The sequence below is a fragment of the Oryzias latipes genome, chromosome 10 (assembly GCF_002234675.1).
Source record: "Oryzias latipes chromosome 10, ASM223467v1".
In the NCBI taxonomy this organism is placed as follows: Eukaryota; Metazoa; Chordata; class Actinopteri; order Beloniformes; family Adrianichthyidae; genus Oryzias; species Oryzias latipes.
In genome coordinates, this window is record NC_019868.2 from 5,571,821 (window position 1) to 5,590,927 (window position 19,107).

Here is a 19,107-nt window from a genome sequence, read left to right on the forward strand (position 1 = left end):
TATAGATGGGGGGGGCGGAAGCTGGAGTCCCCAGAGAAAACCAACACATGCACAGGGAGAACATACAAACTCCTAACAAAGGTCCCCATTGAAGTTCTGTTTCAGGTCCCCCAGCCTGAGACTTGAACCAGGGGCCTTGTTGCTGTGAGGCAAGGGCGCTAACCACTGTGCCTCTGAGAAGCCTTTTTAAAACAGTAATATTAATAAAGTGAAATAGTCTGGTTGTACTAAAGTACTGTGCAATACATATGGGTTCTCAGCCTCCCTTTGGCCATATGCTGCATGGCCAAGTAGAGATTTAAAGTGCAGCGGTGAACCCCCAAAGTCCGTTACAGACATGTCAGAAGGCATGCTGAAAAATCAAGCTTCACATACAAATCCAGTAACTGAAAATTAACAGAAGACTCCTCACATACAAATGTTGTTCACAAGAAAAAAAATACTATGTTTTAAGACTAGTAGGATTTTTTGCTGTTAAAACAATCTGAAATGGAGGGAAAATAGCTGAATATAACAAAAAAAAAAGGAAAGGCTTTGTCGTTCTTAAAATTTTATTTTGCATTAAAAGCAACTTTTAAACGGTTTTCAGAACCTTTTTGACCAAAATATCACTTCAAATGAATCCAAAGTCTTGAAACCCATATACAAATTAATACACAATTTTTCTTCTAAACCAACTTTATTTTGTCTTAATTCCAGATTCATGATGGCATTGTGTTGTCCTAAAAATATGCAAACCTGTAAGGCACGTAGATTCATAAAACAATAAAAAATGTGCATTCATTAATTTTTCTTTGTTTTTAAAAAATATAAAAGCAAGTGTCCAGTCGCTCAGTCATCTGATGGAAGATATTGGAATTTCGCCAGAGAAGACTTCCTGCAGAGTTGAACTGAAAACAGTGACACCTACACCCCCAGGGATTTCTCAGAAATCACTACGACATTGGAAAGAAAGAAAGAACTGTTAGCGTTTCATCTCCACCCATTTATACATTCACAGGGAAAGAAAAAAGAATTTTCACCTTAGAGGCAAAAGCACAAACTTGTCTGCCCCCATCAGCAAGGAGATCCACCTCCATCGCTTTCAGGGTGACGTCCTCACTTCCAGGTTACAGAAGCAACCTGGATGAAAATGAGAAAACACCAATGAGACACAGGAAGACATTGTTGTGTTTTTTTAAAGAGACATCAAGCTACTTTACATTAGAAATTTTGGAGCAAAATAGCATCCCATTCCACCCCAAACATTAAGCCACCAATTCTCATAAGATTAGCTACAAGAAATCGCATGAGTTAAAAATAATGGCAATCTTACGCACCATGTCAAAGATACGCCATACATGGTTGACCAACACAGAGTGAAGACAGGTTGATTTACATACCTAGTTGGCTGGATGTGGATTTCCTAAAGAGATATTTCAGACTTCTATCACAATCGACCCCAGGTAATCAACAGGGTCCTGATGTAGCCTACAAACAAACTGCTACGGCTATATTGGCTGGGATAGCCTACTGGTAAGAGAACACCTAAATATAGGAATAATCAAAGATAAATAACAGAGCCCTCAAGTCCACAAAATCAGAGTGTAAATAAATGAATCAATGAGTCATTTGTAATGCCTACAAAAAAAGTGTTAAATATGTGTATATGTTAAAAATAAAGTCACACCCTATGAAGCCTACATGCATCGGCTCTGGGTAGACTACAACCATTTCACCCACCTGAAAGTAAGGCATTAAACTGGTAATGATTCCATGTAACTAAACAAGACGGCGTCTTATAACCTGTGAATAAACTGTGGGAAGCCTGGTTAAAGAAGTAAGATAACTAAGCTAAGTGGTATAACGTTTTATTTAAAATGAACATACATAAGCATACCAAAGTGTTCCAACATTGTTTGTTCTCCAGACATGAGGGATTACAATATACATTAGGTACTGCTACAGGTAATAAAGATGAACATTAAGACTGAAACTATACGTGTGGAGTTTACATTTGGATGAAGAAAACAAGGAGGCTAGACCTGTAAGGATCGCGTGTCGCCGTCGCTGAAAGACCAAAGAAATCATACATAATCGATGTCCAGTATAACATGCCTAATAAGAAAAAACCAAACATTTTTTTATCGTCACACAATGGATATTCACACTAATTTTACTGCTGGAAAAAAAAAAGAATGATCCAACTTTTTAAAAATGCAAATATTAAAATAATCATCAGGAAAACAATCCTACATCGAAGGTTTAACACGAGTGAACGCAAATAAAAAAGAAAAACAAAAAATATATTCCAACTCTACACGACAACCACACGCTGCAGTGTGGATTCATAAAAGAAGGGTTCCTGTACGTGGTTTTGTGTGTCCTAGTTGAACGAAACAACCTCTGTTCGTTTTTAAATCAGGTGTTCTGGGAAGTGACCTTCCTACCTGTTTGGGCTTTGGAGGTCTTCTGTATGAATAGGGGATCTTTGTGTCCTTTTCGTCTGCCGTAGTTGGAATTGACGGCAGATTTTCGCTTTCGAAATCTTGTGGGGGAGGGTAATTTGTGGCATGAAGCGTGGTTGTTGCTCTCCATGAAGCTCTGGGCCTAGTAGCCGCCGCCATAGCCTCCCCTGGAGTAGCCTCCTCCTCCTCCGCCGCCGCCTCTGGTGTAGGGAGCAGAGCTCCTCTGGCCGCCGAAAGGCCCTTTCATTGGACCGTAACCAGAGGAGTGCTGGCCATAGCCACTACCAAAGTCGTTGTAGCCATTCCCACCTCCATAACCACTTCCCTGGTCGGAATAGCCGCCTCCGTAAGGCCCACCGTACCCCCCGTAACCGCCATATCCTCCTCCTCCGCCGCCATTTCCATAGCCGTAGTTTCCGCCATAATCCCTTCCGCCGTAGCCATTTTGGTTTCCCCTCATGCCGCGGCCTGGTCTGCCTCTCGGCGCCATTCCGGTTCTGCTGGCTGCCTGCATCTCCTGCTTCGTCAGAGCTTTCTTTACTTCGACTTTGTGTCCATTCACGGTGTGGAACTTTACAACCACGGCCTTGTCAGCCGAATCGTGGTCTGTGAAGTACACAAACCCGAATCCACGTTTCTTTCCGGTCTCCTTCTCCGAGATGACTTCAGACTTTTCGACTTCTCCGTACTGAGAGAAGTAGTCGGTGAGGTGGTCCTCTTCGATGTCGTCTTTCAGGCCACCGACAAAGATTTTCTTGACTTTGGCGAGAGCTTCAGGCCTGTTAGCGTCTTCTCTTGCGACGGCTCGTTTAACCTCGACCGCGTTGCCGTCGACTGTGTGCGGCCTTGCCGCCATGGCGGCGTCGGCCTCCTCTGGTGTAGAGTAGGTCACAAAGCCAAAACAGCGAGAGCGTTGCAGCTGCTTGTTCACGACGACTACGCAGTCGGTGAGGGTGCCGAACTGCTCGAAGTGCTTGCGCAGCCCATCGTCATCGGTGTCTACGTTGAGTCCACCGACGAAAAGCTTACAGAGTTGGTCGGTCATTTTCAGCAAATGGCAGGATGACAGTCGTCGTCTTAACTCAACAAAGCAGTTATCTCAAGATGGCGGAGGGAGAGGAAGGTGGCTGTATTTATAAGTCCCAAGCTGTGACGACATACGAGCTCGCGCAGCGGCGACGCCTTTTTCCGCCTTTTCTAAGTCAAACACGGATCACACCATCTGATAATGTCTGCACGCTTTCCCCATTTTAATAAAATCAGCTTAGAAAAACACACAGTTTATGATCATCAATACTAACGTTTTTTTTACATTTTTGACTGACCACGTGACACAACACTTTGACATTACTGTATGATGTGGAGAATAACTAATGACGTATTTTTGTTATACAGTATACCAAATTCAAATTAATTTTATTTATAAAGCACCTTTCATGTCAAACAGACAGCTCAAGGTGCTTTCCATAAAAAACAAACAAGAATACAAAAAAAAAAACAATCACCACACATGTAATAAAATAATTAAATAAGCCGCTCATAATAAAATACACAAAAACAACTAAAAGAGAAATGACAGAGCTTAAGAAAAGAGGACCCAGAAGGCGCTGTCCGCCCTGTCCTCCTGTTGGGCGGGGTATCAGCATCTAAGCAGCACAAGCACAACTCAACCCCAACACTTCCCGCCCCAGAGACCCCCAACCCCCAGATCCAGTGCGCCCAACATGGGCACACCCGCCCCGGCAGCCCGGAGGAGCCGGAACAAGAGATGCCAGAGGACAAGCATGGCCAAATCTCTGGGAGCCCGAACACTAACACCCCGGCCAAGGGTGAGAAAACACTCGTAAACAGCCTAAAATGTGGAAGTGATAAAATAAGAAAGATAAAATATAAGGATTATTTATTATTGTTAACCAAGTTTTCTCTAACCACAGGTTTACGAATTAGTTATCATTATTGATTATTAACTAAATAAAGCCAACCAAGGTGCCTAAAGAGAGTTATGAGTTACTAAAGAAAAATATTTAAAAAATAATTAGATTTCTAACCAGGAAAATGTATGGAAGCGATTGTGTAGCATAATTAAAAATAAAAGTCAAAACCAGAAATGCTTTTTCATTTTCAAAATGAAGCTGCATTTTTTTAACTCAAAATTAAAATGAAAAATAAATCCGCCAAAATGCTTTTTCATGTTCTTCCTTAACACTGCATTTTCTGTCACTTAATTGAAATGATAATGAAAATGGTATTTGAGATTCATTTTCAAAAAGTCCTCTGGTAAATGTGTAGCAAAATTCATTTAGAAATGTTTAATTTGACAATTAAAATTGATTAACAGAAATGCTTTTTAATTTTCAAAATGTGACTGCATCAAATGACTCAATATTAAAATGAAATGTCAGTCATTTACAATGCTTTTTCATTTTATTTTTTAACATTTCTTCAAAATGTTTTTTTATTTTCTTCTTTAACATCGCTCATTCTGTGACATAATTAAAGTGAAAATGCAAAGACGGGATTGCATTTGCGTTTTCAAATTCACCACGCAATACTGTAGCAATATTCAATACCAGTCAGCATTTCCGTGGGGGCGATGACGTCAGTGCTCACTCGGTGTGGCTACATGCTCTGCGCGAGCCAAGCATGTCTGATGAGTGCAGCCGGAGTCTTCGTGTTTGTGTAAAATGAAGGGAAGGGCAAGGTGCTTTGTTACATTCAACGCTCCGGAGGACGCTTCAGGCCTCAGTCCGTCTGACTGTGTCTCCCGGGAGAACCGAGTCTCTGAGCAGAAGAGTAGCTTTGAGCCGGCTTTTGAAGGCGGAAGTGCCGCTTCGCGCAATCCTGAGAAACCGTGCAATCATGTGAATTTGTGTTTCCAATCGCGTCCAGACAAAATAAAGGCTGAAGTTTTTCCCACATATTTACAGCCAAGATGCACATTGTGGCATTATGCCCGCAGTACGGAGTTTAAATGCATCAGAAGCTAAATGTTGTTGACACGTGTTAGCCTGATCCTAAACCCTTCTCCTGAATCTTATGTTTTCTTTATTTTAATCGATAAAATAATTATCAATCTGGTTTTAATTTTTTCCCTCTCGGGTTAACGCAGGACAGCAAACTTTCAGACTCAGTCAGAGAGGGAGATGAAAAACCGCAGCCTGCAGCGCAGCGGCCGTCATGCTTGGAAGCTGAAGCAGAGACTCTGGGAGAATCTCTGGGATGAACTTGAACACGGAGACAGGATTATGATGTAGAACTCTTTAAAACAAATAAACATGATCTCTCCACATTCTCCGTGTCTACCATGCATTGTAAGTGAGATAGTTAGTGAAAGAGACACCACTCCATGTAGCGATCCGCTAAAATCATTAGCCGGTAGCTCCTCCAACACTTGGCCTGGTGCGTTCACGGAGCTCCAGTACATAGAAGCTTCGCAGAACTCCAACAGCCACACAGTCCGGTAATATATTTTCATGAGAAAATAAGAACTGCCAGACCGACCCCAAAACCACCTCAATTTTGCCTACTACCCTAAAGCCATTTTTACCCGCAAATTTAGAACCAAAACCGCCCAACCTAGCAATACTGCCGGGAGGGCAAAGTGCGCAGAAGAACAGTGAGCACTGACGTCATCGCCCCGCCTCCCCCCTGGAAATGCTGACTGGTTTTGAATATTGCTACAGTTTTTGCTGGGTGGATGTGAACACGCAACTGCAATCCCCTCTTTGCATTTTCGCTTTAATTATGTCACAGAATGAGCGATGTTAAAGAGGAAAATGAAAAAGCATTTTGAAGAAATGTTAAAGAATAAAATGAAAAAGCATTGTAAAGGACTGACATTTCATTTTAATATTGAGTCATTTGATGCAGTCACATTTTGAAAATTAAAAAGCATTTCTGTTAATCAATTTTAATTGTCAAATTAGACATTTCTAAATGAATTTTGATACACATTTACCAGAGAAGCAGAGAACTACCATTTTCATTATCATTTTAATTAAGTGACAGAACATGCAGTGTTAAGGAAGAACATGAAAAGCATTTTGGCGGATTGATTTTTCATTTTAATTTTGAGTAAAAAAATACAGCTTCATTTTGAAAATGAAAAAGCATTTCTGGTATTGACTTTTATTTTTAATTATGCTACACAATCGCTTCCATCGCTTTAATAAAATAAAATAAACGCAAAGAAAAAGTATTTTACGATCTTTTATATTCCTAACTCCTCAGTGTTTTATCAGGGCCTGTTTGAATGAACAGAGAGCTGAAATCCTGGAGATGGGAAATGTTGTTAAATCAGTTAATGAGGGCAATTTCCCACGGCACACTTGACCATCTCCCACGGCACACTAGTGTGCACACTGGTTGAAAAACACTGTTCTAACCATTCCAGCGGCATTTATTTTACACTAAGGCCTTCATTTATGGAACAATCTGTCAGAGGACCTGAGGGCTGCAGAGAGCATAGTTGCTTTTAAGATAAGGCTCAAGACCTTTTTCATCTGGCTTTTAGCTCATTTTTACTACTTTTATCTATTTGATTTATTTATTTGTTTGTTTGTTCATTTTATCTTGTTTGATGAATTTAAGTTAGATTTTTAAAGATTTCTTTTAATTTACCTTATTTCAATATTTTATTGTTTATTTGTTTATTGCTTTTATCAGTTTGTTTACTTTTTCATTCTCATTTTTCTTTCCGGTGCTTCCTCAGCTGGATCCTCTCCCTCTGGGTCGGCTGCTGTTGAGCCGCTGCAGCTCTAGATGGGGACCTGCATCTCCACTTTGCTGTGGTGGAGCGGTCCCCGCCTGTGATGCTGCATTTTGCTGCTATGCAGCTGTTCACAGAGAGGGAGCTCCAAATGATTAGTGTTTCCAACAACAAACATCTTGTTTTTGTGCTCAGCCTATTTCTTATTGTCTATCCCCATCAGTTAGGGGTTGGGGGGTGTGTATGGGTATGGGGAGGGGGCTCTATTTTAATTTTTGTGCTTGTTTATTTCAATTTTCAGACTTGTATGTATTATTATTGTGTATTATTTTGTTTTGTTTTAATGTAAAGCATTTTGAGTAATGCTTTTATGTGAAAATTGCTATAAATATATATTGATTGAATGATTGATTGATTGATTGATTGATTGATTGATTGATTGATTGATTGATTGATTGATTGATTGATTGATTGGTTAGTTGATTGATTGGTTAGTTGATTGATTGATTGGTTAGTTGATTGATTGGTTAGTTATAAAAACTGGTCAATGATCAGTTATGTCACTTGTCATTATTCCACTCATATGAGTGTCTTCTATATTATTTGTAAATATGTTATCAATCAGATTAGCACTTTGAGTAGTGATTCTGCTGGGTTGTTATGGTTGGACATAAACTCATAGAATACATTCTGCTGATAAAATCATCGTTTTTTTTTAATGTTTTCTGGGGATTATCAGATTGATATTGAAATCACAGATTAATAATATTTTGTTATTTTGAGAGTTAAACATCTTTTCCATCCAGTCACTGAACAACTTTAACCCTCCTGCTTTGTTTGTTTCTGAGGAACAGCGTTGATGCTCGTTTCTATTTGAATTACCATTCATCCATCCATCCATCCATCCATCCGTCCATCCATCCATCCATCCATCCATCCATCCATCCAACCATCCATCCATCCATCCAACCATCCATTCATCCATCCATCCATCCATCCATCCATCCATCCATCCATAGTATCTGGAGGAAACCCACACATGCTAATGACTGATATGCAGTACTTATTTGAACTACAATTAAAGTATATGAACCCTTTTTAATTGATATGGTGATTACATTAAAGCTTCAAAGTAGAAAAATGCTTTACAGTTTTTTTTTTGTATTTTAAAATTCAAAATGGGTCCATCTGACCCTGAGCATAACAGGAGGCTTAAGCTTGACCCTGGTGACCTTTCTACACAGCGTATAATGACATTTCTCCCTGAATATTTTTGAATTGTAATACATTCCAATCTTCCATCCACTGCTACTGACGATTTATCAATTACTGTAAACTTTGTGTTTCTTTTCACATATATTGTGACTCCTCCACCTTTTTTGTCTGCTCTGATCACATAGTTAAGTTCATAGTTTTCTAATTCAAAGTCAGTGTCCTTGTTGAAGCTAAAAAAAAGGGTGGTCCTCCCAGCTCAGATGTTACGGAACAGGATCCCTCCCCCATGACACCCCCACCACCCCGGCATCAGTCGTAGGCCCTTCCCACCTCAAGACAAGAGACAGGGCCTGACGTGACCCCCCTCCTCTTGTTGTTGTGTGTGTACACTGAGGGGTGCAGTTAAAACAGGGGAATGGAGCAACACCATTCCACCTGTTGAGCTTTGATTTCTGCAATGTCTGGGTTGGAGGAGCAGCTGTGAAGAATGGGCTGTGTTCTGTCTGTGGAAACTCTTTAGTTCTTCCTTTTTTATCTTCTCTGATTTCGTTTTCTTGCATTTGCATTGTATGTTGCTGTTTGGTCCTTAACGATGTTTAAAAACTTTTTCTATCATTTTCAGTCATGAGTGAGTTCTTAAATTGAGATGGATGAACTCCTTTATCCTGAACAAAAGCTCCTTCTGGCTGAGCGTCTCTTGTGATAAACAGATTTTGTTCTGTTAAAATCTTTATGTTTTCTGTTAAATGAGGTTAAAACTGTACAACATTTGTTTTTTCATTGTTTACATCCTAAACTGTTCTGGTCCTCTTTTCTAAATCAGTCGACAGGTAAAAATGTTACAATAGACAATTTAAATTGGAATGCCATTAAAAATAAAATAAGAACCTCTTTTTGAAAAAGATCTAGACTTTATAATCAATACATGGATTTGCATTGCACAACATTTCATTCACATATGTAAATTCATAAAGGTGAAACCTCACATTAATAATTAATCAATGTTAAGCTACTCTAACTCATATTAAAAATTCCTACAACTAAAAAAAATAAATATGCACAAAAAAACTTTCCTTTTTAATACATTTGTTTAAGATTTTAGCTTAATTCTCTAAAAACTTCTATTTTTCTTTCAAACATTACAAACAACAATATAAATGATAAAAGAGGTTCCTGTCAGTCTAAATCCTCTTTTTTTGTGTTTCCTATTATCATAAAAAGTTTGTTTATTAATTTAGGTGTTCTGAAACGTGAATTTCCTACATTTATTTCACGTTTCCTCTAAGTCTTTACTGTTTGCCTCTTGTGTAAGGAGCAGAGCTTCTCTGACCACCAAAAGACTTTTTCATTGGACCGGAGCCAGAAGACTGCTGGCCATGGCCACGACCTTTGTAGCCAGTCCTGCCCTTGTAACCATTTTGCTGGTAGGAATAGCCGCCTCCGTAACCATTTTGCTGGTCGGAACAGCCACCTCTGCATGGGCAGCAGCACCCCCCATAAACGCCATATCCTCCGCCATTTCCATAGCCGTAATTTTGGCCATAATCCATGGCGTCGTTTTGGTTTTCCATCATGGTGCGGCGTGAATTGTCTCTTGGCGTCATTCTGATTCTGCTGGCTGCCTGCATCTCCTGCTTGGGAACAGCTTTCTTTACTTCAACTCTGTGTCCATTCACTGTGTGGAAAGGCACAGCCACGGCCATGTCTGCCGCATAGTGATCCGTGAAGTGCACAAAGCCAAAACCCCGTTTCTTTCCGGTCTCCTTCTCTGACATGATTTCAGAGTTTTCCACTTCACCAAACTGAGAGAAGTAGTCAGTGAGGTCGTCCTCTTGGATGTCGTTTTTCAAGCCACCAACAAAGATTTTCTTCACCTTGTCACGAGCTTCAGACTCATCGGTCTGTTTCTTTGGAACAGCTCGTTTGACCTCAACCCAGTTCCCTTCCACTGTGTGTGGACTTGCCGCCATGGCTGCGTTGGCCTCCTCTGGTGTTAAGTAGGTCACAAAGCCAAAACAGCGAGAGCGTTGCGCCGTCTTGTGTGGGACGACGGCACAGTCGATGAGGGTGCCAAACTGCTCGAAATGCTTGCGCAGCCCGTCATCATTGGTGTCTACCTTGAGTCCTCCCACAAAAAGCTTACAGGCTTGGTTGAACATTTTGGGTAAATCGTAAGATGTGTTTGGTTTAATCTTTAAAGCAACCTTGAAATCTTGAGATAGCTGATGGAAAGGAAAGTGGGTGTATTCATAGATTTCAAGCTGTGATAATGTGATGTCATCTGACATCATCTGACTTCATCTGACATCATCTGATGAAAAGGCGACGTCATCTGATGACATGCGACGTCATCTGATGACATGTTTTTATTTCTTCATCTGATGATATGTTACATCATCCAAGTTTGCACAGTGGGGATGCTTTTTTTGCCTTTTTTAAAAAAAACTATTGAACAGAGTACAAGTTTACAACATTGAGAACCAATGTGCCAAAAATATGTATATTGTTATATAACATTATTATATATGTGTTATTTTTAATAAACCATCAACATTTTTATCTTCACAAGACAGAGGATTCATAAATCATCATTGCAAAATGTTCATATCATTTAGATCTTAACTTTGTGAAATCCATGAAGTCATATTCGCCGTGTAATAAAAAAAAGTGGTGAGTGTGGTGTCCAAATTGCTTTTAAAATCCAGGGCACTACATAGTCCAGCACTGTATAGATTTGTAGTAGTTAAGGGGGCTGTGTCCGGATTCCCACCCTAATCCCTAATTACTTTGAAAATGAAATTTCACGCTAAAACGACCTGGCAAAGCAATGTTTATGTGTATAGCACAATTCAAACACAAAGTCATTCAAAAAGCTTCACAAAACAGGAAAATGCATTAAACATTAAACTCTCACCCCCTGTATGAGACGGTGAGGACCATGAGTAGCTCGTTCAGATACAGCTTATTTGTGGGATTTAGAGTCCGATTCAAGTTCCAGGGAAAAGACAGACAGCAGAGCAGCTGATGTCCATCTCTGTTAGTGAAGGATGAGCTCAAAATCCAGCAGAACTAAAGGACTGCCCTGGTTAAATGTTTTCTTTCAATAAAAGAAAAAAAGGTGGGTTATTTTGAGATGTTTTGAACTTGTGCAATGGACCACAGCCACAGAGCTGCCAGGAAGAAGGAGAAAATGAGGAGCAGAAAGGAGGTTTAAGGCCGGTTTCCGGCCGGTTTCCGGCCAGGATTCTTTGAAACTTTTGAGTCTTTTGTCTGAGAAGCTTTATAACCAAATGTTTAGCCGTCCTTCAAGTGCCTTTATGGTCTTACAAATGTCCAGACATTAAACAAATTCCCAACAACAACAAATAGGCAAGGCAAGTTTATTCGTATAGCACAATTTTTACACAAAGTAATTTAAGGTACTTCACAAAACAGAAAAATGCATTAAAATCACAATACATCATAGAAATAATCAACGTAAAATTTACTTTAAAAGAAAAGAGAAAATTTGAAAATTGATTTAAAAATAAAGGAAGGATATGAAAGAAAAGTGCAGATAGAACCTTTCAGCAATATACATGGCTAAACAGAAATGTTTTAAGTCTAGATTTGAACATGAACACAGAAGAGGCCTGTCTTACGACTTCAGGGAGGCTGTTCCAGATTTTAGCAGCAGAATATTGAAACGCTGATTCCCCTTGTTTAGTTCTGACTCTGGGAATCACCAGGAGGCCGGTCCCTGAGGTCCTCAGAGTACGAGAGGGTTCATATGGCACTAACATGTCAGAGATGTACTTTGGTGCTCGGCCATGGAGAGACTTGTACACAAGCAGAGCTGCTTTGAAGTTCATTCTTTGAGGTACAGGGAGCCAGTGCAGAGACCTGAGTACAGGACTAATGTGATCATACTTCCTGGTTCTGGTCAGGACTCGAGCAGCAGCATTCTGGATGTACTGAAGCTGTTTTACAGCTTGTTTGGAGAGGCCGGTGAGCAGGCCGTTACAGTAGTCTAACCTACTGGAGACAAATGCATGAATAAGTATCTCCAGGTCTGGCTTTGACATTATGATTTTGATTTTGGCAATGTTTTTCAGATGGTAAAATGCCGCTGATGTTACTGACTTGATATGGCTGTTAAAGTTCAGGTCAGAGTCCATGATTACCCCTAGATTTCTGACTTGATTTGAGGGTTTAAGAGACAGAGAATGAAGGTAGCTGATGATACTTTCTCTTTGTTTCTGTGGGCCAAAAATAATAACTTCGGTCTTGTTTGAGTTTAGCTGGAGAAAGTTGTTCTGCATCCACGCACTGATCTTTTGGAGGCAGTGGCTGAGTGAATCCACCGGCCCATATTCACCTTTTGTCAGTGACACATAGATCTGAGTATCATCTGCATAGTTGTGATAAGATATGTTATTACTGCGTATTAACTGCCCTAGTGGCAGCATGTAGAGGTTGAACAGAAGGGGTCCCAGGATCGATCCCTGGGGCACACCACAAGTAAAGGCCATGTAGTCTGAGACACAACTCCCAATTTCAACAAAATATTTCATGTCTTCTAGATAAGACTTGAGCCAACTTAGGGCAGATCCAGAGATGCCAACCCAGTCTTGGAGTCTGTGCAAAAGGATCCCACGATCAACAGTATCAAAGGCAGCGCTCAGGTCTAGCAGGATTAAGACAGAGACTTTGCCATCATCAGTGTTCAGGCGGATGTCGTTGGTTACTGATATGGTGCCTCTGTCAGACTCCTCCCCCTCTCCTCTCCGCTTGAATGCTGATTCATCCCAGCTGCGACCACTTACCTCATCATCTTCTTCCGCCTTCATAAGGAGCCTCAGGATCATCAGTCTTCGCCAGTCCGTTGCCCCTGATGGTGCATAGTTGGTCTCATGTTAAGCTCTTGTTTTGTCACGCTACGCCAAGCCTTGCCTAAACTCTCTTTCTGCTCACCTCCAGGAATCCATAACCACGAGTGGTCGCCAATATCAGCCTCAGCCCGGATCCCCCATTCTGTCTTCTCCTGCGGTCATACCTCGAGCCTCTGCTGTTGCCTCCGTACCTCGGACCTCCACTTCAGGCGGCTGCTCATTCCTGTGGAGGAACCCACCAGTGACGCCACCAGCATCTGCCTCAAGCCAGGGACCTACCTCATGTCCTGCTCACACTCTGCCTCAAGAATCACCCATTAAAATCTCTTACCTGCCACGCTCGTCATCCGCTGTGTTTCTTCTGGGTTCCAGCATCTGGGTCCGAAAGTGTTCTGTAGCCATGACAGGTTACCTTGATAAGAGCAGTTTATGTGCTATGATGGGATCTAAAACCTAGACAACTTTTTCAAGGACTTTTCCTAAAAATGGCAGATTAGAGATAGGTCTGTAATTATTCAGTACAGTGGGATTAAGAACGCTCTTCTTCAGGAGAGGTTTAATGATTGCAGTTTTTAAGGCCTCGTGAAATATTCCAGATTGAAGAGACATGTTAACTATTTGAGTAATTGATGACAACACACAGTTCAGGACAGACTTTAGAAATCTAGTGGGTAACACATCAAGGCAGCATGTAGACGAGCTCAGACGGGTGATGGTCTCTTGGACAGTTTGGTCAATGACAGGTACAAAGTGAGTCAGCTTAGAGTGAGTAGGTGGCTGTTGGATAGTTATATGTGTTGTGGAGTTGATGGCTTTTTTAATGCCCTGAACCTTGTCATTAAAAAATACAGTCAACTCATTACATTTAGGTGTGCAAACCAGTTCTATTGGAAGCTGGGTTGGAGGGTTAGTTAATCTGTTTACTGTTTGGAACAGGACACAAGAGTTGCTGCTGCAACTTCCAATGAGTTCAGAGAAGTACCTTTCCCTTGTTCTGCATAAGATCTGGTTGTAAGCGTACAACTCCCCCTTATACATTTCATAATGAACCTGGAGTTTTGACTTGCGTCACTTTCGCTCAGCTCTGCGGCACTATTGTTTCTGTGCCCTGACTAGATCATCGTTCCTCCAGGGAGCTTTCTGTCTATGTTTTTTCAATTTAACCTTCATAGGGGCAATTGTATCCAGAACATTCAAGATGCTAGAAGTAACAGAATTCAGCATTTCATCAACATTGGCACCAGAAGCGTTTTCAGGGTCTATCATTTCTACAAACTGTGCCCTAGTGCTCTCATTTATTTGTCTCCCTTGGACAACTGCAGGGCCAGGCGGTGGTTTGGGAGCAACAGACAGGTCAAAGAATACACAGAAATGATCAGAGAGGGCGACATCAACCACACTGACATTGTAAATAATACCTGAATGAGTGAGGGAACAACAGCATCTTCTTTTTTCTCAGAGTTGTCTGGAGTTCAGCCTCAGAATCCAGGAGTTTATTGAGCTCATCAGACAAAACAAGTGCATGGATGTAGTCAGGTACTCCTCAGTAACACAAGCACACATCTGCATCTTACAATGCCTTGCCAAAGTATTCATCCCCTTGGATGGTTGTCCCTTTTATTGCTTTCAATAAATCACTCGTGGTCAAAAAAATTTTCTTTCCTCACACTAAAATGTACTCCAAAAACCGGTACTTATTAAAATGACCCCACCAGTGTCTGGATCTTACATTGATTGGTGTTTTATAACACCCACACCACTCAGGTGGTTGTCATTTCACTAATTGTGAGACTATTGGCACTAATTGGATGGACTTCTATTGAATTAGAGAAAGAGAATGTTTATGCAGACATTTGAATATCACCACTTACTGACCACAAAGCTTTAACAATCAAAATAAAAAATTTTCCTGGTGAAAATGGGTCCTGAAATATTTGTTACTGGAAACTGAACAGCATATTATTAAAAAATGAATGTGTTCAATCAGTAAATAAGAGACTCAGTTAACTTTACTGGGATAAAGCTCAACAGGAAAAGGCTGACAGCTCGAACTGGGAACTCTTAAAATTTGATGTTTCCAAATATTTGCAAAGATATGGCAGCATCCAGGCAAAATCTAAACGTCAATTAGAAGAAGGAATTATCTCTGAAATCTCTGAACCCTCAAGTTTACCACCAGAAAACCGAAATGATGAGCAAAATTTAAGATTAACCACACAGCAAGAAGGCCCTGGTTCAAGTCCCTGCTGGGGGACCTGAAACAGAACATCAATGGGGGACCTTTCAGTGTGGAGTTTGCATGTTCTCCCCATGTATGCGTCAGTTTTCTCCTGGGAATCCAGCTTTCTCCCACTGTCCAAAAACATGCTTCATAAGTTAACTGGTTACTCTAAATTGTCCCTAGGTGTGTGTGTGAGAATGAATGGGTGTGTGATTGTGGCCCTGCGACAGACTGGCGACCTGTTCAGGATGTCCCTTGCCTTTGCCCACAAGTGGCCGGGATAGGCTCCAGCAGCTCCATGACCATGAAAGGGACAAAACGGATAAGAACATGAATGACAAAAAAAACTTGACAAAATGTAGAAAGCAAAGTAGCATGAGTAAGAATAAAAATTGTAATAATAAAAAATGGAAGTAAAAGTACACGTCATAAATAACAAGGAAAATACAGCAGTGTACCGTAATTTCCGGATTACAAGCCGCACACACCCATTTTCACGTGTTTAATTACTTTTAAACATACACAAGCCGCGTCGGAATACAAGCCGCGCATACTCCGCAGAGTGAGTGTGATTCATTAGCACACTGTGGGTGGAGTCGGTTTTGCCTCAGGTTCATGTATTTAAGTATGTCAACATCTGTCAAACAGCACGGACCTCTATTCTGTTCACAAGTTCCTCAGTTATGGTGTTTTTATTTCCTTTTTTTTTTTTTTTTTTACTTATTCACAATCTAGGTATCATACATAAAATTACAAACAGTAACCATATAATCAACATTACATCCCTCAGTTATGATGAGGAAATTTACATCCCCGATCCCCCATTTCCCATGAGTCTTAGGGGCTAAAGGCGGGGCCAACGCCCGGCTCGCCATACTGTTGTACGTGTTTAAGAATGAGCAAGTATCAGCAGTGCATGGAGGGGTGAACGGGTACAGCTCTCCTTCCGCTTGTGTCGCGGCAGCGTTATGGGAGTAACAGGGCTGGTTAAAAAACACACCGGTAAAATAAAGCAGCGGCGACTAAAAAGCACGCGCCTCAGCGCGATACGCGCGCCTCAATGCGGCGCGTGCGTCAGAAGTCAGAAGCCTCTGCGCTCCGCAGACGCATCTGCGCTCAGTGCTCGCCCCGCGCGCTCCCTGTCTCCCCTTCCTATCTACTCCGACACCTCTGGCCAGGGCGGCTTCAAGGAGGAGCACTTCGTCCCTATTGCGCCGGTGGAAGGAGCAAATCGTGTCTGTGCAGAGCAATCGAACTTAATACTGTACGTTTTGTGTATGAGGGGCGGATGCGTTGTTACGTGTGGGAGCGTTCAGACTGCCATCGGCCCCGCAGCTCTATAAGAGCAGCAGGAGAAGATGTCTCCAGCTCACACGGAGGCTGTGAGCTTTTCAAAGCAAAATTCCGCTCAGTCCTTAGAAGCCGTAAAAACGATTTGTGTTTCCAGTCGTGTCCCGACAAAATAAAGGCTGATGTTATTCCCACATATTTACGTGCAGCCCAGCTGCAGATTGCAGCTTTTCCGTCAGCAGCTGACCGGCTTTTCCAAACCCGTTGGTGATGGTGGATTTTTTCACGCTGCTTTTAACGATTGCTTTTAACTTGAAAGCTGCATCATACTGTAATGGCGATCACGTGCACGTTGGGTCTAATGGCACCAAAGGATTCTGGGATGCGGCCGGGCATGCGTGTTTCGTTTTGTTGAACCATGACTGAAGTGTCTAAGACCTGAACTCAAGTCCATGCTGTTTGGCTGCTAAGCGGTATGTTGAAAATAAATGCCTTGTGCTTGGTGTTAGATAGAGAATTCAAACCATTCACTGAGATCGAAAGTACGTACATGGCGGCTGCCAATTACATCCAAAAATTAGCCGCGTCACTGAATAAGCCGCAGGGCTGTAAACGCAGGAAAAAAGTAGCGGCTTATAGTCCGGAAATTACGGTAATTGTATAGTCCAGGGGTCGGCAACCTTTTTTACTCAAAGAGCCATTTGGGACCGCCCCTAATAAAAAAGAAAGCACCCGGAGCCACAACCCGTTTTGACATCATTATATATATTATGCATGTATATATTATTCAAAGGTGCTCATTACGTCGATCGCGATCTACCGGTCGATCTTCAATGACATGAGTGTAGATCGCGGGCCAGAAAAGATAAAAAAAAAAAAAAGTACTTCTTTAAAATCCACCAGTCAATCAAAATCCTCACTGAGGAGTACAGGACATGATTGACATGTAGATTGGCCAATCGGACATTGTCTGAAGCATACGTCCCTGCAAATACACATTATGTTCTTTAAAGGATGATACCGCGGCCGCGTGTGGGAGGACCTACTAGTTCTGGTCTGATCGCTGCATGGAGCGATGTGTTTATCAATGCATGGTAGACACTGAGAATGTGGAGAGATCAGGTTTATTATTTTGAAGAGTTCTACTTGGTAATCATGTTTCCATGTTTGGGTTTATAAAATCATCCCAGAGAAAGTCTTTGCTTCAACTCCCACAGGGAAAGCTGCGTCTGAATCTGACGCCCGTGTTTGCATCTCTCTGACAGAGTTTGAAGCCAAAGCCCCTCCTCCGCCTCTCCACCTGCTTTTCCTCTCTACCTGTTCACATCCTCTGCAGCTGAGAGTTGTTTCCCCCGCGCTCCTCAGCGTGTCCCACAAAGAGCGCAAAATACGATAGTCGGGGCGCACCAGCGCCGCACAAGGATGAAAGAGCCGGATTCAGGTTATAGCGGGGATAGAGCGGGTTAAGCAAATGAATGGAAGAAGGCGCTCCGCTGAAGAAATATTCAATATTGTACACATTTTATTATTAGTCTGAACTATCTTTTATTTAGAAAAATCTTTTATTTTATCAGTCCAGTACGAAAAAAAACATCAACAAAAGCTGTGTTGGGCGGTTTTTGGCTGGGTCTGGCGGTTTTCAGATGACTTTTTGGCTGGAAACCTGTGACTCTATCTGGCAACGCTGGCGCGAACTCTCAGTCTGTCATCAGCGAGTTGGTCTCTGCCCCACGGCACGTCAAGTTCCCGGCAGAAGATCGGAGTGTTTATTGAAGCCGCCCTGCGTGCCTCTCCCTGCTATCAGCTCTGCAGTTCTCGCCCAATAAATACGAGCTCATTTAGGAAGCTGTTTTTTACGTGGCTTGCGCTTCGTGCGGAGCCAGCAGCGCCTTTAAAATGCCATGAAAAATGAACAAACTAAAATAAAATTTAATTATTATAAAATACTCATTATTTTCCAAAGTCACAGGGAGCCACAACAGATGGATGAAAGAGCCACATGTGGCTCCGGAGCCATGGGTTGCCGACCCCTGGTATAGTCTGACTCCTGTAGGGACGAAGGACCTCCAGTATCGGTCTTTTTTGCACTGAGGGTGCTGCAGTCTTCAGCTGAACGAGCTACTCATGGTCCTCACCATCTCATACAGGGGGTTCTCAATGTTGTAAACTTGTATTCTGTTCAATAAAGTTTTTTTTTTCAAAAAAGGCAAAAAAATGCATCCCCACTGTGCAAACTTGGATGATGTCACATGTCATCAGATGAAAAAATAAAAACATGTCATCAGATGATGTCTGATGACTTCACATTATCACAGCTTGAAATCTATGAATACACCCACTTTCCTTTCCATCATC

The 19,107-nt window shown here is 41.7% G+C and overlaps 2 protein-coding genes across 3 annotated transcripts; both read right to left on the reverse strand.

The window, feature by feature from the left end:
* Positions 1 to 533: 533 nt before the first annotated feature.
* Positions 534 to 3,577, reverse strand: LOC101163417 (heterogeneous nuclear ribonucleoprotein A0). 2 transcript variants are annotated; one of them, XM_023958959.1, is made up of 3 exons: positions 2,430 to 3,577; positions 1,023 to 1,122; positions 534 to 935 (listed from the first exon to the last, which is right to left on the reverse strand). In XM_023958959.1, the coding sequence occupies exon 1, from the start codon at positions 3,490 to 3,492 to the stop codon at positions 2,590 to 2,592; it is 903 nt and encodes a 300-aa protein (XP_023814727.1). In that variant the 5' UTR covers positions 3,493 to 3,577; the 3' UTR covers positions 534 to 935; positions 1,023 to 1,122; positions 2,430 to 2,589. The 2 variants fall into 2 exon arrangements, with proteins under 2 accessions (XP_023814727.1, XP_011478146.1); XM_011479844.3 differs by having other exon boundaries at positions 538 to 935; positions 1,023 to 3,577.
* Positions 3,578 to 9,657: 6,080 nt separating this feature from the next.
* On the reverse strand, positions 9,658 to 10,529 carry LOC101170194 (heterogeneous nuclear ribonucleoprotein A0-like). The gene has a single exon (XM_023959438.1). It carries the CDS (start codon positions 10,527 to 10,529, stop codon positions 9,660 to 9,662), a length of 870 nt encoding a protein of 289 aa, XP_023815206.1. The 3' UTR covers positions 9,658 to 9,659.
* Positions 10,530 to 19,107: the final 8,578 nt, after the last annotated feature.